The sequence below is a fragment of the Haemorhous mexicanus genome, chromosome 1 (assembly GCF_027477595.1).
Source record: "Haemorhous mexicanus isolate bHaeMex1 chromosome 1, bHaeMex1.pri, whole genome shotgun sequence".
NCBI lineage: Eukaryota > Metazoa > Chordata > Aves > Passeriformes > Fringillidae > Haemorhous > Haemorhous mexicanus.
The window spans coordinates 84,139,986-84,164,048 of record NC_082341.1 but is presented as its reverse complement, the minus strand read 5'-3'; the positions used below and the strand labels follow the sequence as shown (position 1 = coordinate 84,164,048).

Here is a 24,063-nt window from a genome sequence, read left to right as displayed (position 1 = left end):
CTTTAGAAAAGCTAGAGCGTCTTCTGTGCCATTAGGTATACAAACATTTGAAATCAGTGGCTGGAATCTAAGTGTCTTTCCAAGGGAAAATTCTTCAATTAGCTGATGATTTTTGATCCTTTTACACAGTGATGTGGAAGCTGATCTTGAAAAACCTCTGAATGTGATCCCGTAGTGGGCTGGCTACTTAGTTGCGTTTTTGTAGTCTTACCAGTTTAATTATGGTTACACAGTGAAAAGCCAGCACTGGTGCAGTTATCCCGAAGAACTGCAGATATTTTATTAGCTGTAGCCTCACTACTGCTGGCTGTGTCCAAAGAAGTGCTTTTCCCTAATTCATACTGAAATGGTACATTTAAATTTGCAGGCCAACTTCAGTGCCAAGGTATTATGCTCCTCAGGAGAAAAGTCTGGTCAGAGTAACATTGGCTTTAGTGAATTTTACACATGCCAAGCCTGTTATGATTAACCATCTTAACACAGTGTTAAAAAGGCTGTCTAGGTGGGAAATTGTGAGTCATTGTTGGAACATAATTTGTATAAAATGAATGATTAGTATCTTTTTTACAGTTGTTCTCAGTGCCAAAGCAACATCCCCTGTGATACCCTGTGTGCCAGGAAAGACAATTTTAATTTGTAAAATATGTTAAAACTTCTACTCCATGTACTCTTAACAGTTAAGGCAACCCCACTGGGGAGTAGAAACTGGTGACACATGGGAGACAAGGTGTCTCAGAACAGGTTGTGTCCACAAAAACCAGCATGGATTCATGGGTTGGGTCCACTGTAGTTTGTGCCATCAGTCCAAAGGAGTGACATTTCCAATAGTAACGTCTGCGAAGCACCAAATATTATCAACTTCATACCAGTTCTCCTAGCTGACGGTCAGCAGAACAGACTAAAGGCTGTAGTAGCCAGTGTACATCTAGAGGTGCTGGGACAAAACTGCCAACATGCAAAATGCTCAGAATGGGTTTAACTTAAAGAAAGATCTACTTCTCTTATCTTTTGCAGATTGAGTCTTTCTATTTTGCATGCTGAAGATGTTTAGTCATAGTTGTATTGTGTTCTGTGACAAGAAAGAGTTTTTTAAAGGGTTCATGATCATCATATCTCACACCATGGTGTCATTTTACCACTTTGTGTCCAGCTCTCTCCAGCGGCTTCACTGCAGCAATCTGCATGTGAACTTTCACCGCCCTTCTGAAAGCAGCTGCACAGAATTTGCAGGGGAATCATCTGTTATGTGCCCATCCAGGCAGCTACACTACGGCAGTGCACCGTCCTTTTAATCCATAGAAAGGAACTGCTTGCATAGTAGATGACAATGTGGCCCTGCTGAGGCATGGGGGAAGAAATACAGAGAGCAGCAAAGCCAGTCAGAGTTTGCTAAGCTCTGAGAGTCAAGAGTGATGTGCCAGAGTCCTGGATAGCCCTCAATCAAAGCAGGAAAGCCACATGCTTGTGTGTAAGATGTTGCGCCAGTGTTAACCAAAAGTGAATGCTACATGCTGTGAGGCACACCATCACTGCTCAAGCACTCCCATCTCCAAGGTATGGGTAACATAAACTCATAGAGAAAGTATCTGAGAATCAAATTCCTAAAGCAGTGTAAGTTCAGATCAGGACAAAAAGTGTGTTTCAACTAGGCAGTCGTAGTGATGACCCACATGAAAGACTGCTTCCAACATAACAGTGACAGGCTTTGTGATTGTGGCATAATTTTGTGGCTACTTTTAGTAGTGTCAAAAATAGTGCACTGTGAATTAACTCTGTGTTTACTGACAGGAACACACACCAAGTGCAGGCATGCTGTGATCATTGGCATTAGCAAGTCTTGCAGTGAGATAGTGGGGTCTTTCAGAGCTTGGCATCTCTGCTTTTTAGTGTCGTTATCAGCAATATTCTGCCAGTTCTTACAAAATGGTGATGGAAAGGGCCATTCATGGTAAAGGGCCATTGACCGTTCTGCAGACTGTGATTCAGACCAAGTCTGTTCCTCTTTCTACCTGCTCAAAAGCCTTTGTGTCTTAACTTCTACAATATTAAAGTTAAATACACTGGCATTTTGACATATGTTGAAAGGTCCCAAGTCTTACATACCATGTATGTCTGCGATCAAGATGAAGGGTAGAAGCATCTAATTTGAGGCTGGATGGGGAAAACACTCTTCAACCATTGTGAAAGGAAAAAGCAACCTCTGTGATAAAAGGAGCTCTCTTGGGTCCTTAAACTACTACTAGAAATAGGGGAAAAGCAATTTGACAAAGAATAAAAGAAGTATTGGTTGGTTCCATTTCCTACATGTATTTTGGAGGAGAATTTCTGCCTTAGCATGACTGAAAGATGTCCTGCTTTGCAACATCATTCTCATACCAAATTTCAAAACTGCAAATATAAGAGTTGACAGGTCAATATTTTTTAATCAAGTGTTCTTTGACACAGTTCCTCTGCAACCCAGCCTATTTGAATATGTAATGTCAAGAGGGGCTGAACCTCCTAAAAGTGTTCTCTGTTTGTAGTTGTTGAATGTTGAAATTATCCATTTATTTTGACCAAGGAAAGGAGTGAAGTAATTTATAAAACAGTTATTTACAGATATGCAAAGAATTTGGAGCTGATACAGCTGATATCACTGGAAGCTTTGAAAAATGTCAAACTGTTGCTCACATGCTTAGTAGCCTGTTTTATGTCTAAGTTGAAAAGCAGCAGCGTCATACTCTGTCCTACATCCACTTATAAGTTTGGAAAACTACTTACCATGGACTGCACAGATGGAGTAGATTGGCTATAAAGTAGTAGTAGTAGTAGTTTGGCTATGAAGTCAGATATCAAAAAATATGCAAGTTATATTTTTTTGGGACAAACCAGTTAAAGAGGAATATTTTTTTTATTTTCTACTAATAAAATTTTCACACATATGTGAATACAACATAGGCAGTGAGAAAGTTAAACTTGGAAACAACAAAATCTTGTTTACCTGAAAAATCACTGAGAATGGGGGTGTTTGAAATCCTTCTTCCAGGACTTAGATCTGGGATTCTTCTTCAAACTGTTTTTTAATAATAAAATCACAGAATGGTTTGGGTTGGAGGAGACTTAAAGATCATCTACTTCCCATCCCTCTGCCATGAGAAGGGCAACCTTCTTCCAGGCCAGGTTTCTCAGGGCCCCATCCAGCCTGACCTTTCTCTGGAAACATATTTTAAGCAGCTGGTCTTACATGCTAGTAGGCTCTTTTGCCTTTGGCCTCTGTTCATCTTACACCTGTACTAGAGGACCTTTTACATCCCTTGTTGCTGCCTAACTCATTGTTTGGGTTTTCCTCTATATTGATGCCTGTTTTCATGACAGAAGATGTAATTGCTTTAGCGTGATTTGTTGTCAGCAAAATCACATTTGCTGTTACCTCTGTTTTTCTTAACTTTTGGGACTCTTAATTATGACATGTATTATTATTGTCTGTTACTTCTACAGGAAATAAAGTGAAGCTGATGAGTTTCACCCATTTTCCCAGCCTTTAAGAAACATGTGCTATGTTTCTCTTTTCTAGCCTGCCAGACCTTTCAACACCTTCTCCAAGTTTTAAGATTCCCAATTGGTTCTGTCAGTATCATAATTGATTTTTCCTCATCCTGGACAGTTTTAAAACATCATACTGGCATAGCCCTTCTCTTACTAGACCAACTTTGTACACTTCTTTGCTGTTGGTTTTACTAACATCTGATCACTGTGAAAACTTTTAGGGAGGACTGGAACCAACCAGGTATCAAACCCTTTTTTTTTTTTCTTGTGATATCTGTTGGTAGGTTGGAAGAGTAGAGAGGCAAAGCAAAATCTTTGCCTTTTTCTTCCTGTATTTTCTTGTTATCCCTCATTTCCTTTGTAGTTCTCTTTCATTTCATGCCTTTGAACTGTTTGACTCTTGAGTATATGGGAGAGCTGCCAGCATTGAAGAGGGTATGAGAGATCAGGAAGAAGCTGATCTCTCATATCTTAATGGAGGGATTGGAGAAAGATGAATGGGTAACAGAAGTGGACATCTTCTCCATCTGGTTCTGTCCCCATGATGGAAAAGAATGCCTCCAACTGTCCTACTGGGGCACATACCTTAGAGTTCAATTTTGACCCCCAGGCAGTTGCCATCTGCATGTGGCAACTATGCAGTTGTCACATGCAGATGTGAAGAATGCAGACTGACACTAAGGGAAGTGAGCAGCAAATTACTCTTGCTCATACCTGCCTGGGAGCTTTCTGTGTTCTGTACTTTGTGTGTGCAACTGCTGGATGGTGAATAGGCTTGCAAGTCAACTCAAACTGGTGGAAAGCCTTACATGGAGATATAGTTATGTACCAGCTGGCACGTTTGCAGAATCGCCTACTTACTTATGTGTGCAAAACCTGTGTCCCAAATCTAGTTACATTTTCTCAAATGTCTGGTGGGGTTTGGAACATAAGCACAGCATCAAATATGTATTTTCCTGTGTATAGCGAAGGAATCCCTTCTGCTGTTATGGGTTGGGCTGTGCATTTGTTCCATAAGGTTAGTTTGGACACTAGTGCCCTTTAAAAGAAGCTGACAGGAGATTCTGCATATGGACTGTGATTTTCTGAAGCTGTTTTTCATGACTAAATAAATGTATTCCCTTAAAATGTAGTGATTTTATGGAATTTGACATAGGTCATGTACATTCTCATGAAATACCATCTTTTTAAATCAAATTTCTTGGCCCAGCTTGAGCTTTTTTTTTTTTTTTTTTTTTTTGCATAATGTCATTTATATTATATTGTGAAGTTTTAGTTCATCAGGATGCACAGAATCTCTCTGTATTGAAATTAGGGCTCTGTGAGGAGTTTGGCAGTTTGTTTTGTAATGCAGGTGACAATCAGAATTGATCAGTCCTGGGATAACTCTTTACTTGTAAATAGAGTATTAATAAAAATTTAAAAGTATAAATTGGAAGTAAAATTTGAAAAGTTTGGAATATTCTGTAGGTCTGAAACCACGATTTAGTATCTTGATAGAATGCAAATTTTCCAACACTCTTAAAAATCAATTCTTCCTAAAAATATTTCTTCAGTGTTTAGCAATGACTTTCCCATGAAAAACTGGCGTGTAACTTCATGCTGAAGACAGCTCAAAATTAAATGCTATTTTTTAAAATCTTATTCCAAAGTGAATTTGACATGTTTCTTTTTCCTGTCTTGGTGTCTTGCACAGGTATCGTTTTTCTTGTTCATCATTTTCGTGGTGTACACCATGCTGCCCTTCAACATGAGGGATGCTATAGTTGCCAGCGTCGTGACCTCTGCGTCTCACACGATTGTGCTGAGCGTCTGTCTGTCAGGCACAGCCGTGGTAAAGGAGCACTTGGTTTGGCAGGTAGGTGCTCTCTGCAGTTAATGATTACCTGTGCGTGGAGTTGCCTGGTAAATGAGCCAGGAGTGCCTTAGTGGGTGCTTGGGAGTACAAACTTACTTCTGTCTCGATTTCTGAATTGCTAATTCACAGGTAATTCACTTTGTAATAATGAGGGTGTCAGTAATGTTATGTCTTCCTGAATTACACACGAAAGTGGTGGAATCCACAGCCATGTAGCACTTGCAAATGTGGAAACTTAAATTGCTTGAAAAAAATATGTGATGCAGCTGTACTGTGGTAGGTGCCCTACCTCTCTGGTTTGTAAAGAATGTTGTTCGTCTCCTCACCTCACTCAGGCCTTGCTTCCAAGACCAAGGATTTTCTCCAAGTAGCAGAATGTTATCTTTGATGTTGTTCCTTTGCATACACTCAAGTCAGCTGGGTTAAAGTTCTGCTGTGAAGACATTGCCCTCTACAAGTCTGCTCTAGGCCTTGTCCTCCTTCTATAACTCTCAGCCATTGATAGGAATTTTATTGCCTCATCCTGACTGGTCCCAATGATTGAATGAGTCTGGCTGGCTACAGACTCTGTGACATTTTGGGAACCCATCTGTGTTTGCAGTTGTGTCTTGGATTGCAACTCAGCTCTGAAATCTACCACATGACATACTGCAGATTAATAATTTGTAAAAATCCAAATATTAGAAGTTGTTTTTCATTACTCTTTTACAGAACATCTTTTAAATGGTGAAATATTACAATTTTAGTTGTAGTGCTGCGACAATCCCAGCTGACATTGATAGAAATCTGTATTTTTTAAGGAAAAGATAAGATTTCATTCTGAAAAACGAAGACATGGGTTTGGTTTTTTAATATAGATATGCCATGTTAAGGAAACAGAATTATTTTAACTTTTGCATCAAAATGATACAAAATCTTTAAAGTAAACACATTTTTATAAAAATACTACTAGAACAAGAAAGACAGACATTATACTATTTATTATGAGTAGCATTAAGAACAATGCAAATAATGGTTTTGACTTACCTTTTGAGATACTTATGGCTTACTTTGAGAAACACTGTGCCTCAAAGCGATTTTACAAATGTCCTGCCTTGTAACTTGTTGTTCAGGAAAACACATTTTATTTCCAGTTATGGCTGCAGGAATGTGTTCTATGGAATACTGAAATTGAAGTCTGGTAAACAGCACGTGTTCTGAGATGTAATTCTCTGTACAAATTTTAAATTATGAGCCAGGTAGTTTTTCTTTTCTCTTCCTGATTTGGATTAGTTGAGTGTCTTTTTATGAAAGTTGTGAAGTTGTGCTCTATGTTAAGCAAGAACTGTGGTCATTTGCAGTTAATGTAGTATTTAAATAATTGAGTAATACAGGTATTGATATTTGTAGTGGAAAAAATCAGGGAGAATATTACTCCTCAGCTTTTTGTTAATGTATGGCTTTTGTTCTGGGCATCAATACACTGCTAAATCAGTATTAATGTTTGCCACTCCTCTAAAATAGTTTTGGGTTAAAGTTGCTGTTTGCAAAAAACACTTGTTTTTCTTGCCTCTCTAGACCATTAACATTTGGTATAGCTAAAAGAATACTTTCAGAAGATGTATTTTTAGACACATCACTTCTACAGAATCAAAACAAATGAATCATGGTCTGTGAGGCAAAATTATTGTCTTTCATCTCTTCTTTAACTTCCTGTTTAATTCAGAAAGAGTGGCAGTCTTTCCACTGTTTGTAAATTTGTTAAGAATGTTTAGTTTCTGCGTTGTTCATAGTTTTCTATTCTGTCTTTGTAAAATATGTTGTGTTATGAGTAACTTGGCAGTTATTATGTCAGGTTCTCCTGCCTTATAATGCATTTGATAGGCCTTTGCTGGACCTTCTTCAGTTTCTCAGCATCTCTCAGTGACTGACTGGCATCCCGTAGCGTTTTAAAAGTTAATCATACCTTCAGTGTATGAGAGAGAAAAATCAATGTCCCTAAGCATCTGCTCATTTTGAAATTTGGCAGAGCTGTCTGACTGGTTTTGTCATTCTTTTGTTATCCTCTGCAAGATTTTACATCAAAAAGTGCCTTCCTTAAAGCTGCAAAGCTTAGGATGCTCTTGATCCAGGGTCTGTTGCAATTCCAGACACTGAGATGAAGCCTCCTGCTGGGATAAAGAAGGATTCTTCAACAGACTCTGTTGGTTACATGAAGTAGTCTCTGTTTGACCTACATGTCTCTCGGGGAGAGGGAACACACCTTGGTTTAAAAATCGGGAATGATGGAGGCACGCTTCCACAAACCTTCATATTTTTTCCATGGCTTTTGAGCGCCAGTGTTAGAATTCTGTGCATCTTTCTTATTAGAAATTTGTCTAGCCTTGTCATGCAGCTTCTGGATCTCATTTTTCTGGCCGGTAGGCTGACAGACCCAACAGGATCCAATTTCTGTTTCTTCCATGAGAGTGCTTGTAGACTATCATGAATTTGCCTCATAACCTTTTTGTCAGTAAAATAAACGAGTTGCCTGCTTTTGCACTAGCTAAGCCTTCCATCACTTTCACAGTTGTTCTTTGAGTCCTCACTTGTGCTTCATCAACATCTTTCTTGCAGCGTGGGCATTTGCCTTTGGAGGAGCGTGCCAGGAGCAGCTGCAGCCGTGCCAAATGCTAATAGGGACCAGCTCTAACAGGGGCCAGGTCTACAAAAGGGTCAGTGTGCTGCTGTGCCCAGCAGCACAGCGAGACACAGCCTCCACAGTGAGACACCCGGCTCAGCCTCCCCCCGCGCTCCTCTGGGGAATTCAACGCACAGCTGCGGGATCTCTGACGGAAAGGGGGAAAAAGACTCCTGTGTTCCAGCCTCAGTTTATAAAAAAAAAAAGACTGTGTATGTATGTTTTGGGTTTTTTTTTTTTTTTCTGTTGAAAATTTTAATCCTAACCTTTACAAGGCGCACGGTTTGAAATCTGGGACTCTGCCCTGTCTTTCCAGGTGAGAATCCTGCTGCCAAGCAGAGGATGTTGTTCTATGTGCTCCAGGACTGCTCTAAGAGAACAGGACTCTAATTCTGATGTAAAGGCATTTGGCTCAGAAGACCTTCACAACTTTAACATCCCTTTCAGTTATTCCTGGAATGGAAAGTATTTAACTGCCATCTCTTCCTATAAACACATAACCTGTTTTTCCCCAAACCAGAACAGATTCTAATCAAATGCTTGTGTTTTTCCTGTTCTATAATCAGCAAGTTAACCAGTCTGATCTCTAAAATAGGCTTGATACTATCATTAGAGGTACTTTTTTTCTTAATCTGTTAAAAAAAGAGGTAACCAAAATAATGAAACATCCTATAAGCTTCCATTTTTCTTTTTCCCTATGATTTATGTGAGGAGTCTGATTTTTTTATTTTAGTCTTTTAGTTTTACTTTCTCAGCAAGCAATATCGGTGCTCTTGCAATCATTTTTCATGAGCTGTGTCTAAGTGTTTTCCAAACCTTGGCTAAATCACTACAAACTCCCTTTTTACATTTTTTTTTTCTAAAGTGGTGATTTTTTACCTTAGAGGATTTTTTTTTGGTGGCTTCTTGCAGCTCTGTAAAAGGGGTCACGTTTAAAGGCACACAATTATAGCTAGGCAGAATGCATGTGTGCATACATAGAACTTCATATTGGCTTTGGACTATGTTCAGGAATGCATCGACCAAAAGGAAATAATTTGTAACAACTTTTATGAAAGACTTTGTTTGTGTGATCTCCTAGCCTTAAGATAATATTCTATTGGGGTGGGAGAAAAACAAATGCTAAGTGAAAAACTCATTTTCAGGAATATTTGTATTGGGAAATTCCAGGGCTTCATCCACAAGATGTTGTGCATTTGTCATCAGATAAGCTGAGGTCTGCTCTTACAGAATTAAAAATCAGTGGCTATGACCTGTTAAGGAAAAAAAAAAAAATAAACCAAACAACAGTGAACTGAAAAGGGGAATTAGTTTTATAAAAAAAAAACTTATCAATTTCTTCATCACTACTCATCTTGAAACAAATTATATCAAAAGCTCATCATCAGAAGTGCAGCGTAATTTTCAAAGATGGACAACTTTGGTTTTCATCTTAGCATGCAACATATCATGCAAAAGGCATGTACCTTTTGTTTAGAACACTGATTTAAACTCATTTGTTAACTTAGTAAATTTAAGAAGTGATGATATCTGCAAAAACTGTTTTATGTAATAGAGTGGCAAAGCAGAAAAATAAAAATAAAAAGCACCAGTATTCATTGGCTTATAAAAGAAGAAAATGTACAGCTCTAGGGCTCAGAAATAGAGTAGAAATTGGTTTATGCTGTTATCACATAGTGAAGAAAAAATCATGTTTATTAAAAAAGTCTGGGAAAAAAGCCCATGTCTTTAAGTACATCCAGTGCTGTACAACCCCTGAGGCTGTAAAGCTGCACAGTGTAAGTTTAAAGCACATAGGAACTTCATTCAGTCTGAATGTCAAAATGCTGTTACTGGGGGCTGAATTCATCCTTTTTCCTTGAATACCTTTATTTTGAAGGAGATGGGGAAGGGTTATTCATGAAGGTAAAGCAGCTTAAACAGCTCCTGCTTTCTGCTGCTCATTTTCACGAGGTGAATCGCTGTTGTTCCTGCTGCAGGTGTGGAGGGCAGTGGCTGCCATGGAAGGAGGGAGGCTCTATTCCGTGTATTCCTTGTAGCAGCAGCTGCCAGTGTCCTGAACCTTGTGCCTTTTTCTCTCTGCTCCCTCCACCCTAGCAGCAATCTGGCTCAGCACATTGTGCAGCAGCTGGGAGCCTGGAAGGCTCTGTCGTCCATTGCACAATGCAGCAGGCGTATTTTTTATTATTGCACCTTTTTTTATTCTTGATTTTATACTTTATCTAGGCAGATATTGAAGTGCCATCTGCTGTGGGTTTTTAACTAATTTTCACAATCAGCAGATGTACTTTGTGTTTCACTCATTCTTTAAGACAATCTGTACAGTTTGGACGTGCTTATGATGAGGCCACTTGCCTACAAGAGTATAGATATGTAGGAGAACGTATAATTGCATTTCAGAGTATTTAAACATAAACATGGAGAGTATGAATGTCTTCCAAAAAGTCCCTGAGTCTCTAAAGGGAAGACCTGTAATACTTAGTGTGATGGAAGATTCAGCGAAGGCTTAGAATTGTATTGTGAAATGAAATCATGTGTACATGTGGCCATGTGGGTTTTCAAAAGCACCATTTACCCGCAGCCCAAAGTCAGCATCTAGGAAATGCATAGAAAGTAGTCTTGGTGAGATATAGAGGAAACCATCAAAGTACAGAAGATAAGTGATAAATGCCTCCTTTTTTTATTTAAATCATGGAAATATCTGTATGAGTTCTCAAATAACTCCAGTTAGCATTGATTCTTAAGCTTTACTGAAAGAATTAGATTGACATTTGTGTTAACTTCATTTAAGTTAACATTTAAATCGGCAGCAAATATTTGTTTATCACTTTCATACTAATTTAGCTTTTCCTGTTCTAAAAATGGCAATTTCTTGTAGCAATTTTTATTTTTCCAAAATATAAATTAATTTGTTGAACAAGCTCCCAGTCTTTCAGTCTGCCCTTGAAGTTATAAAATGTCTATGTCAGAATACTCAACCTTGAGGCTACTAAACTTCCAAAACTCAAAAAAAATCAAAACAGGTGTTAGGAAATTTCAGTACTTCTAGGCTGAAGCAGCAACTCAACTGTCACCTATACAGCATACTTTTTGCAAGGCAGCTGTATTCCAGATCCTTCTAGAGATGACTTTAATGTAAATAACTGACCAGTAAAAGGTTAAACCCATGAATTCAGAATTTTGTAATACTGTCCATCCAGATAATTTTTCTTGGTAAAGAATCTTAGTTACTTCATCTGAGTTAGTTTTGCTGATTTCCTTCCATTTTCACAGATGTTGGCCAGCCTTTTCAGTTACATAGTACTTTTACAGATTGGTATTTTTTGTTAAATTTATTGTGAATTAGTTCTTTTCTTATTGCAGCTGAAGCATTAAATTCTGTGAATGATACTCACTCTAGGCATGATGCTTTGTCATTTCATGTACTTAAAGAATTACGATATAGCTCTACATATAATTTGGAAGAATTCTGTAGAAGAAAAATATCTTTCACTATCAATATGTGAATACATTTCCCCATCCTGTCAGCCACTTCTAGTGCAGCATAGAATACGGATCAGGAGCACAAACACCTGCTGTTGTGTAGAGAAGACTTTGGTGAGTCAGAATCCACCTTGCAGTGGTTCAAGACCCCATCTCTTTGTAGGTGCCTGCAGTACAATGTGATCTTTCTACTTGTTATCTAAGCCCCTGCCATCCTCCAGTGCTAAGCTGCTGGTCGAGTAGAAGTCATTCCTCTTCCAATAATCTTCCAAAATTTGCACTCCTGTGCACTTAAGGCAGTGGATGCTCATGCTAGTCCCTGGATAGCCCTTGTTTCCCTCAGCACACTTCTGCCATGTGTTTCAGTAAAATGCTGGCTGCAGAACTGCCTTAACTGCAGCCTCTGAGTGCCCATCTTGTAGGTCCTGTGGTGGAATCAGTTAATGCTCCCAGATAAGCCTGTGGAAGCCAGGAGCAAAGGATGTAAACTTCTGCTATGTTTTTGGGTTTTTTTCTTTGCAGCTACAGCTTTGCTACTGGTAAAAGAGGAGCTGTTCCTGGCCCTGGAGCTGGTAGCACAGCTTTTGTTTATCTGCCTGAACTCCCACCCCTTTTCCCTTCCCCAGACACAGCGGTCAGCTTCTTCCAAAACACTCCTCACATATTCTGTCCTCTAAGACATGCCAAGGCTCTGGGAAAATACTGCTTTGCCCAGATCAAAATGGTGCTGGTGAGCAAGGTAACAGCTATACAGAAGCAATGATCATGGAACTCAAAACTGCCTTCCACTCTGGTTTACCAGCAGAGACACAGCTAGAGGAACATCATCTGCAAACCTTGAAATAAACCTGGATCTGGTGCTGGGTGATATTGTTTAGTGGATTAGGGGCTGCAGTGGTAGTGCTGGGTGGACAATGGGACTGGATGGTCTTGTAGGTCTCTTCAAGCCCTGATGAATTTATGATACCGTGAATCCTTCAATTCCTAATTCTTCACAGGGATTGCATCTTTGGAAATTGCACTGCATATTCTTTCCCCTCTCAAGGTATATGTGTTCCTACATACCCAGTGAGTGGCATCATTATTTGTTATTTGTGGGCCTGAGAAGAAATCATGTCTCTCCTGTGTCTCTCTCTAGTTATGTGTAATAAATTATGTTTATCTGCCATCAGTTTAGAACTGGTTGTGGGTATACTAAAGACTGTATGCTGCATATTTGCTGCAAAGGTCACCTGCCTGGACTCTGCTAGCTCTTACCTGTTTCTGAGTGGGGCAGTGTGAGTTACAACTTTGACTGCAGCAGTGTGCAAACAGCAAAGGCTCTAGTTTATCAGACATAAAGTTATGTTCTTGAATCTATTTGCAGTTTTATTTTCTTTGTTCCTTTGAGGATATATTTTCTCCCAGATGTGTGGCAGTCTATCAGCTCAGAAGCCACAAGAACACAGGTCTGAAGTAAGCAAGATGTCTCTGTCCCTGGTTAGCTCAGGTCCACAGGCTTTGGGAGTTCAGGCTGTGTGAAAGCACTTCTGCTACTCTGAAAAGACAGAGCTGTGCAGAGATCTGTCTGCCTCTGAACCTTAGGCCAGCTTCCATGTCTTTGGATATACAATAGCACGGTTAATCCTGAGTCCTTTAGTCTTTTAACAAATAATTAAGACTTAGCAATGCTGAAATAGCATACATCTGCAGAAGATTCAAATACTTGTGGGTGTCCAGAACTAAGGCTGATTGGCCATCATTGATGGAAGACTCAGCAGGACAGGAAACAAATATGCTACAGGAGCAAAATCACCCTAAAGGATTCCAGCAGATGTTTTGCTCTCAATGCATGCAAAATGCTAGCTACTCAAGATCCCAGTGCCTCTTGTTCAAATAGTTGTTGCCACTATGTGCTGCTGCAGAAGAGCATGACAAGAAGGACTTGAAAGTTCATTAGGTCAGTTTTAAACTGGGGAAAATTATTGCAACATTGATGAATACAAATGAGCAGGTCAGATTCTGAAGCATGAGATTCTGAGTTCTTCAACACAGGCACACTTTTCTGTTTTAGAAGCCAAAACTGAGTTTTGCTCCAAAGAGATAAATCAAGCTTTGCTATGAAGAAAATTGTTTATTTAAAAGATTTCTAAAGGCCACTTAAACAATCTTCTTTGTTTTGAATACTCTCTCACTTTTTATAGTCCTAGTTTCATAGCCTCTCTGTCCCAGTAATATTACTTTGGGTTAACCACAGCAGGTCTGTCTGTCCTGTTTCCTAGTGTTATTTGCTACACTTCGCCCCTAGACACGTAGACATGAGATCCTGCTCAAGTTATTTTCAGACAGGAAAAGACTGTGTCCTGATGAGCATTTACTCACAAATGTACTTTTAGTAAAACTGTTGGGATTATTTGAGAAAGTTTGCAACAGCTTGTGTGAGAGAGCTTTGCGCTCTGAATGCAAATATGAGGTATGCAATTATCCTGTTTCCTCCAGTATGTAGGTGATGAGATAGAGTTTTAGCTTCAGATGGAAGTCAGCTGGGATGGAAGATGGAAGATGGAAGTCTGCTGATGCTCTCTGAACGCTGACTGCTGCTGACATCCATGTACGCAGACACACCCACTGCTTGGTCTGTGGAGTGAGTCATTAAAATTTGGCCTCTGGAAAGAACAGGACAAATAGTGACATAGTGACAAGGAGCAGTGCTCCCAGGTGGTCTGCCTGCTCCAGCTGACTGACACAGGCCAGCGGGCAGGAGCAGAGAGAGGAGATGGTGTTCTCCCCGTGGGACACCCGGAGAGGCTGTTGCTGTAGTGACGGTGTCCTCAGGGTCCAGCAGGACAGCGAAGTGGTGGCATTCCAACCCCAGTTCTTTTGCTCTAACAGATTATTTAGATCCACTCATTTATCATGTTTAATTTATTTCATAACATCAAATATAGTCAGGTTGGTTAAATCCTTAGGGTTTATCTTGCCTTCCTCCTTCCCTCTTCCCCCTTCTTTTTTAATAAAATTAGCAGAGAACAGCAGTTGAAAAGTCTTGAAAGTGGAGAAATGGCCACAATAAAAAAGAAAATACAGCAAAAAGGAGGGGACAGAGAAGAAACGTTAAATTATCTGTGAAAAAATGGTGACGAAAGCATAAATGCTGATAAATAGGAGATGTAGAATACTGAGAAGTTGAAAGGTGGGTAATGAGGCACCTTTAATAATGTTCTCTGTTATTTGCTCTAAGGGTTTGCTTTGTTTGCTGTTCAGTCATCAGTGATGATACAGGTTTTTTTTCTGCTATCCAGTCATTTAGACAGTAAATGTTTTCCTTGGGTATTTGGAACTTTCTCACCTCAGTTCAGTTTATTGATGCTGCACCAATGATCTCTGAATGCAGAAATGATTCCCATTCTACTCTTATTGGTATTGACTGCTTCACTTCAGAATCTCTTTCACATGGTGAACACATAGTCCCTGAAATCATTATCTAGTTATTTTCTCTGAACTGTATTATTTCAGCTTCTGTTGAGCTGCATTTGCTAAAAACATTCTTGAGTCAGATCCTGGGGCTGCACACAAGCAGAGCTGGCCTGGGGCATTGGGGGATCAAGCAGTAACCTTTTAAAACATTTTCTGTATCCTCCCTGGACCTACCTGTGCTGTCAGTCCTGGGCTTTGTTAGTAACCTTTAAGGTTAGAACCTTAGAGTTCAAGGTTAGAACAGAGTACAAATCAAGACCCCACTTTGCAGCCCTCTTTTTCTCAGCACAGTGTTAAACCCAGCTCTGCATTTCAATCGCCTGGTGCAGGTCTTGAATGAGAGACTGATACTAATGTGTTTTGAGTGGCAAATTTCTGCCCCTTTTCTCCTCTGAGAGGAGACCACAGGCAGCAGAAGGTGTGCTGAAGAGCCATTTTAGTCCTGCTGGAGCAGCCTCAGCAGTGACTCCAATCCTTCTCATATTACTACTGGGATAATCACTGCAGCTGCAACCAGCTGGTCCTGTCTGGAAAAAATGTGTCTCTACACACTGGATTTGGATATTTTGGATATTTTCCTTGTCTCAGCCTTTGGCTGGCATCCATTGTCTGTTCTTTCTAAACTCCACTGACTCTTAGATTAGGTCAGCTGTTACATCAATGTTAATTAAAAGCTAATCTTCAAAAATATGAATGAGCAGGGAAACAGGGACAGAGGAACTCCAATAACCTAATCAGAGCAAACTGGACACTCAGCTGACTTAGGATGGGATGTTTAGGAGAGGAACCAAAGTGTGGAAAAGGAGGGATCATAGTGGTTTGGAGGAGGAAGAAATATGGGAGAATAGATGAACAAGGCAATAAAAGAGAAAGAGAATGGAGAGGTCTAAGTACTCTCTGGTACTTCGGGGGCTGTGGGCCAGAGCGGCTCAAGACCTGGGGCAGCTGCCTGTGTATGAGTGTGTATCAGCACCTGGGATCACTGGTCAGGCCACACTCTTCTGGTGGTGAGTGGGAGATGAGGCCATGAGCCTGGGTTGGATACTGGAGAGGCTAGAGGCCATGTGGCTTGACTACTGGAGGAAGCAGGGAGTCCAAACCAGACCAGAGACAGATTTGTTTGTGCAGATGGAAGATGGAAGATGATGGGCTGGCTATTGAACAGATCAGTGGCCAGTTCCTGGGGGGATATATAATGTTTCTATGTATTTATTCTGTGATAAATTGCTTTCATCCTGGTCAGCCAGAGGGGGGAGCAGGACCAGGATGTTGGTGGAGCTTGTGTTTGCCCAAGTACTGCATTGATCTTGTGTTTTTTGGTCTGCTTTGATTTGTGTGGCTGCCTGTTGGTGTGTGCATAAATGCGCTGTACGTAGTTGTGACTGGATGGATGTGGGGATGTGGTGCTGCAGCAGCTTTGCCTCTGTCAGGCTACCAGAATCAGAAACCTCCAACATAAACCAGAGCCACATATTTTATAGTGGAATTCCATATGTTCATAAACAGCATTATGACTTTTGCCTAGAATGTGGTTTTCTTGGTGAACTTGACTTTAATATCTTCACAGTGAATAACACAGGGACAGGTTCTACTCTGGGCATCCCTTCCTTTCATATTCACACGTTGGATGAGGTAAGCCCTGAATCCATAAGCCACGGTCATTGTGAGAAAACACTAAACTTTCATATCTCCTTCTGGGAGTCACAGACATGTATATTACTGCATGATGAGGTAGTTGGTTTTTCACTCTACATTTGCTGATCAGCATCAGGGTTCCAGGCAATCACAATAGTATCAGTGTTAAAGAGGAATAAATGTGGAAGTGCTGCTCCATAATTACTGAACTGGTATGATACCTGGCAGTGAAGGATTGCTGCAGGCAGATGCTCTGAGGGTATGGAGAGAAGGGAAAGATTTTCGGATGCAAACTGCCTAAGCAGGCAGTGCTGTCTCTAGAGAGACACTGAGCATTCAGGTAGCAGAGCACATTTTTTTCCCTCTTCAATGTCACTGAAAGAAATATAAGGATACAGAGCAGAGGTGAGCTCAGAGTGTTATAGTCAAGCCAAAAAGGTTGTTATAAATTTTTGAGAAAGACTGAATATTGCTTGTGAAAAGGGATTTGCAGTAATGAATGCTCTTTCCATCCCTGAAATACCTGACACAGTTCCTTATGTTTTTATTAGAGACTTTTATTAGCTGTTATTTAGTTTGTTAAAACAGCTCAAGCAAGGTAGTGGTGCTGAGATTCTCATTCATGCTAGGCTCAGTTTGGATGATTTGATGTGAAGCATAATGGGTGCATCTCAGAGAACTGAGGAGCTGAGAGGTAGGGCAAGAGTTGGACTTAAGTGCTTCAAGATGATTCTCCTCTGTGTCTGCAATGCTTTTTTGCAGTTGTGGTGTGTGCAGTTAAATTGGCTTCTTTTGCACTTCCCTCAAACAGGGCTTCCCACCCTGAAAGCTGGAACTGTTTGCCATCATGTTGATAGCTCTGAAAGTGGCACCCTTTGTTTAGCATTGACTATAAACTAGCAAAAGTCAGAAGTCTGGAGATATTCAAGAAGCATCTGGACACGATCCTGTTCTATGTATTCTGGGATGACCCTGCTTTGACAGAGACTTTGGGCCAGATAACCCATTGTGGTCCCTTCCATCTGTAACCTTCAGTGATTCTGTGAAGTCTGCCATTTTATTTTAGCTTTCCAAATTCAAATTTCTCCTTGTAAAATGCTGGAAGCTTTCTCTCAAGATTTGTGTCTTTCTACTTCCCTCACACCTTGGTTTAAAATCCTTTTTTGTTTTTTTTTTCTTATTCTTTCTCACAAAACTGTTTTTTGCTTCTTTTTCTGACCTAGCTGGGCCTTTAAAACATTTTAATTTATGTGGGTTTTTTTTAATCCTTCAGTATAGTTCATCCTGCTTATCAGCTTCCTGCAACAGAGAGTTCATCAGCTCACCTGTGTTGTAAGAAGAACCATCTTTTGCTTTTTTCAAACCTGTCCTCTTTTTGCATCCCCCAGACTCTTACACTGGAAAAGACGGAACAGTTGAAGAGCTCAGTTCACCCTTTCCAGATAATTTATGATCTTATAAACCTCTGTCACACCTCCTCAATAATTTGTTTCCCAGGCTGCAGAATTGAAAATTATTTATCTTTCCTTGTTTAGAAGCCATTCCATACCTTTGATCTTCCTTATTGCTTTTCTCTGATCTGAAAGTTTTCTCTTACACAGTATGAAAGCACTGTCTCTAAGACAGAAAATCCATTAATACTTCATAACATGCTTGTTTAGTAAGGAAGTAGGTCATTCTAAATTCTGATGACCCTGAATAAAGAGGAGAAAAATGACTAGCCTGATGCTCAAGGCAAGCACAAATTAGCTGAAATGTTACTGGTGAAGGAAATGAAAAATCTGTGACCTGACCCATGCAATCTTGAGGGGAAGACTTGGAACATTTTGCTTAACAAAATGCACATGATTCTGTAGCTTGTGAAGGAGGTTCAGAAGAACTGTTATGCATTAATTAGGGTGAAGTAAGAGAAATAAATATGTTCTCTTTTCATGTCAGAAGCTAAAATGTTGAGGTCTGCTTGTACTAAAAATAATTCCAAAGGAGAAAATAGTGGTTCTGATTATACTGTATTATGCTAAGACCTGAACAGCTAGGTTTGTTTCTGCAGGGCTGTTGCTTATTGGATTATTATCATTATATTTTTTAACAATTCCAATTTAAGAGTTGTGAAGCTGAATATGAAAAACAAAATTACACTTCTATACCCATATTACTAGGGATGTGGGAAATGAAAATCTGTACTTAGAAGCAAAGAATCCTTCCTAGACCAGGAGGAAAAAATTGATATTTCTTTTTTTTCTCAGTATTCCTCTTTAAAAAAACATGTATTCACCAAAAGGACATATAAATAGAAACGAATTTAAAAAAAAATTAAAATTGCAGTGTATCTGAATGATAATGCAGTTACTGTCTCATTAACTGGATGCCAAAAGAAGGCAGTGATAATTGTGTAGCTGCTGCTAAGAAAATTTTCAGAATGCATTATGGATGTTGTGCCTCGTCCTGACAAAGCCAGTTCACAAAAGAGCAATAAGCACTGTCTCAAGGGAGTGTTATGTTTCAGATATTAAAATCTTCCGTTAACAAGCGTCCAAGACATAGATCAAAGGAGAACTACAGTGGGTATGGACTTGAAACTCATACATGTTTTCTTGAACTCAAGATTGCAGATCTGTTCCTATTTTGGAAATGAGTTAATTCCAGTATTTTTCAGGGAAAGTTCACTGTATGTTCTGTGGTATTTGGCATTTTAGCAGTGATAAAATGCTTTGCAGTATATGATGTCTTGACAATACTAGTGTGTATATATAATACTAGTGTGTATATATAATATGCAAAATTTTATATATATATATATAATGTACATAATATAGATAAATATATACTTTTTCTCCTCTTCTACACGTGTTTTTTTTAAATAGCAAATCAAAGTCTCTGGACTAAACTGTTGTGTTTCAGCTGTGGTTCGTGATGTTTTTTGATTACGTTTGTGTCCAAGTACCTTCCATTTTATTTCAGTGAGTCCAGCTGGAATCAAACAGATCTCAATAACACAGGACATTTTTATAAGTCTGAACCCAAGTACAGAAGCCTTCTTTCCACAAATTCTGTCTCTTCATCAAGTTCTTGTACTTTGCCATGACGTCAGCAATAGGCCAGCAATTGGACTACTCATAGCTTGAATCACAGTGCTGCCTCTGAGAGGGGCAGAACAGGCTTGGACCAGAAAGTCGTGTGCATCCCTCCTAGACTGATTGAGGCTGTCGAGGTTCAGTTTTCTTTTGCTGCCATTTCCAGTGTTCAAGGGAGGCAGAGAAACCTGTGGTAAGGGATAGTGCTAAACCACAGTGTACATGGAAAACTAATAATTTATTTTTAAAAGTTGTTAACTCTCCTACACATTTACACTTATATAAGCAAGTTCTTGGAAATTGAACAGCAAATATGATTAATGCTGTTTGGGGTGGTTTTGTTTTCCCCTTTCCCTGTAGTGTTGTAGAGAAATTCCAAGGCATTTAACAAGTTAATTCTTCTGTACTTCTATGAAGTTTGTTGAACTGGATGAAAAAAGAAAATAAATCCAAAGCTATATTCAGTTACATAGCTACTTTAAAATTCTATTTTTTACAACGGTAGAGCAGTAATAACATTTCATCAGTGGCAAAGTGCCATGTTACATTGCTTTAGGATTCAGAAGAGCTGACCTGTGTCTCTCTGGCTTCATCTCTTGAAGTCCTGTTGATTTATTTGAAGTCCTTTGAAGAGTCATCTTTATGCTGTATGCCTCCATTAATTCAATTTCTTTATTGGTTAAATGCTGATTTTAATATGTGGGGTCATACAGTTTGACCTCAAACATCCTATGTTACATTTGTAGCACGAGGACAATAAATGCAAAGGAAAAGCTCATATCTGGAGTGGAAAATAACATCTTGCATTTCGCCATATTCTTGTCTATTCTGAACAGATCTGATGAATATCATTATGTATTTTAGGATCTTTCATATGGTACGTAAAAAATCATCTTGCTTTCTTAAAGTTTTAAAAAATTCAATATAACTTAATGGGTTTCCTTATTGTAATTTTGTTTTTTGTCTCCGCCTGCACTGCAGGCAATTTAATTACTTTGCACCTGAAACATGAAGTGTGTTGTATCTTCAGCATGAGCCTGGAAATCATTATAACCTTTACTTGTCCAGGGCCAGAAAGTACCTTAGGGTCTAAAGTGTGCTGTTCAAGTAGAAGTAAAGACTAATGTGTAGATTACAGAGCCAGAAGGAGCTGCAAGGATCATCTGGTGCCACAGTGTTTCTGAGATCAATATTGTGTTCCTCACCTGACAATTCTCATCAAGGTTTTTTGGCTCCCTACCCATGCAGTTAGTGTTGATGGCAATTGCCTTTGACAACCCTTGAAAGCAGCGCAGAAAGAAGAAAAGCAAAATCTGTTTCTGCTAGTCTGTCACAGAGCTTCTAAAGAGCCTTTCTGTATCCACTCTGAGGCTGCTATACCTGCTCTTTAAAACCCAGATTGATTTGTGTCTTAACATGGGGGAAATTCGATTCCAACTTGTGAATGGACTTTCCCATCATCATTAAGGCTCGGAGACGTTTGCCATGACCTAGGTCACGCTGACCTTAATTAAAGACCAAATCACCATGTCTCAGCTAACGTCACACACTATTTTCATAGTCCCTTGCTGCAGTAGTTCCTCAGAAAGCTAGCAACTGAGCACAGCACAGGCAAGGAAAAGACATGCAGATAACTTGTTTCCAAAACATCTTTATTCAAATGTGATTTAAATTTCCTCAGTTATGGAAACATTTCCCATGATATGATAGAAGTTCCTGTAACTACCATAAACATGCTAGATGGGAGGCAAATCTGGAGTATTTAATTTGTTTATTTATTTTTAACAGCAGTAACATGCATGTCTCATCCAAAATGCAGCACATTAAACTTAGTCATTTTCCACCTACTCTCCACTCTCCCTTTTGTGTTGTTCTTTTTTTTTTTTTTTTCCTGCAGCTCCTGTATTACATGCTCTTCTGTGCAGCCTGTAAATTTCTTCCTTGCCTGAGGACCCAGTCTGGCATGGGATCAGCTGCCTGGGGCTCACAGAGGAGAGGGGAATGCAGCAGAGGCAAGGGTAGTGTCCTTGTGGGGCACCACCTTGTCCTGCTTCCTTCCCCAGGGAAGGGAGTGCCAGCCAGCAGGCACCACTGCATCCCATCACATGCTCCAGAGCAAGATGGTTGGCAGCTCTGTAATCTACTAAATGTGTTCTACTTTTCTTGTCATGGATGTATCATTGATTTTCTTTGAAAAACAAGGATTGTGAAGAAGAGAGGTTGTTGAATGGAGGGTGGGATATAATATTTTTTATATTTCAAATATCAAGCTGTTAAAACAAGCAGAAAATGCCAAATGTGGGGAGCATAAAAATTATTTATGTGCCACAAAGTATTCATTTTGGGAAATGTTTAGCATCCAGGATCCATCTTGCAGCCTGATCTATAGCTGTGAGGGATTTTCTTAAAAATGTCCATGACAATCTTGGTGTTTTTATAACCACCTTGGTCAGTGCCATGTTTTATTCTGAGTCATTAAGGCAGTTGATTTGATTCGAATATTTCTCCCAAGTATGAGTAAGAAAAAAGTTAATAGACTGAATACAACAATTTCTGTATTTTAAAAATTTATACATTTCCTTCTAATGCAAGATAATTTATCAATCATTCTAACATTTTTTTTTACTATCTTCTATTACTTGGCAGTAACTCAGAGTTACTCACTCCTTAATTTTCCATTTGACACCAGTCTCTAGTTGGGGTAGGAGATTAATTTTGTCCGTCAACCATAATAGAAATTTTCAGTGTATTTCCAACTATTGTTCTATGGTTTGTTTATTTTTATATGTTTTTTTAGTATATGAAATTATAATGTTGTGAGTTGTGAGGTGGTTTATTATTATTATTATTTTTGGAATTGACTACTGGTGGTTGTTTAGATTTATCCCTTGAGCATTTTCAAACTGTCTCTAAGCATGTTGCTTATGATAAGTTCTGTTTTAAATACTAAATTAGTGTTGAAAGACTCGCAATATTAATCTGGCATTTAAATACCAGATTAATATTGCCTACAATATATAATAACAGGCAAACCTCTAAAGAATTTATGAAAGAATAGACTGCTGAATAAATGTTTGTTAAATCCAGCTAGATCTTTCTTGCGATGCTTTTAGAGTAAATTTTAATTTGCTTTTAGTGCATAGTCATTAAATATAATAATGAACTGTTCTGTTTTTGTGTCTTACTAGTTTAATTCTTGCTAACTCTTTGAATATTCTTTGACCACTGTGGTAATTGTTTTAAATAAAACTTTTTTTAAGTGCCATTCATTTAATCATTTATTGAACACATATATTGTTCAACAAGCAAGAAATGTCAAAAGTCCTAGTAAAACCTGCAGTATTTAAAAGCATGGAAGCACTTTTACTGTCTTTTCAGTTAAGTCTGAGTATTGATTTTTAAAATCTGTATAGATTTTGGCCCCCTTTCATCTGATATTTAGTAGGTGTGAGCCAATCACAAAAAACAGATAGTGTCATTTCCATGCCTATAATCTGCTAAAAATGCTCTTGGAACTCAGCTAGTCTAATTGCTCCCTGTAAATCCTGCTTAACACCCCTTATTTTTACCTATTGGTTGCCTGGATTATCTGTGAAGAAAGCAAAACATAAAGATACTTCATTTAGTAGCAGTACAACTTTGATACTGTTTGCAAACAAACAGACTTTTACTCCAGACTTACTTTCTGGAGTCTAATAATTTTTTTTTTGGAGTGGGAAGGTGACACAAACTTGGAGCGATCTGCATGAGAGAAGTAGTTGCATGATGTCTATGTGTACTTCAAGTGGGTTTTCTGCCACAGTTCTACATCCATTAAGCAGGTTTTGCCTGAAAACAAAAAGTTCTGTATATAAACACTTAGAAGATTATGAGCTTTCAGGTATTAAAAAACAAGGCAAAAGTAACTGTGTAGTATTATTGTAGTATAATTTATTTGTAGTATTTTTATTTTTTAGCACTTTCCACTACTTTATAAAAGATGCTTTTTGAGCTTTAAATATAGGAAATCCCAGAGGAAAAGCATTTTCCTTTGTAGCATTTGCATTAGTTACATTCCTAACATTCATGATGCAGAACCACTGCATCAGATTGCTGCTTTTGCAGCTGCACTTCAGTGGGAATTGGTTGATCCATTGGCTGTGTACATTTTCATTAGACTGGCATGGTACATTGTTTTATCCTGACTGCTGCTGCACCTACCTGTGCATGTGAGGCTGCATCTGTAGTGCACTGGTTGAAGGTTCTGCAGGTAGCCAGAGCCTGTAGACAGCTGGGTGAGACACCTGCCCTGCTCACTGTTGGGGCAGCTTGCTCCAGCTGAAGGGCAGCCTGGTCACCAGCCACACTGGCTGGAAGAATGTTAAGGACAATAC

At 39.1% G+C, this 24,063-nt stretch overlaps 1 protein-coding gene across 1 annotated transcript in view; it reads left to right on the top strand.

Annotated features, from left to right (window-relative positions):
* ADCY2 (adenylate cyclase 2) overlaps positions 1-24,063 on the top strand; it is a 205,016-nt gene that overhangs the window by 57,978 nt on the left and 122,975 nt on the right. The window contains exon 3 of the mRNA XM_059855000.1: positions 5,222-5,383. Coding sequence (XP_059710983.1) covers positions 5,222-5,383 — 162 coding nt within the window. The remainder of the gene's footprint in view (positions 1-5,221; positions 5,384-24,063) is intronic.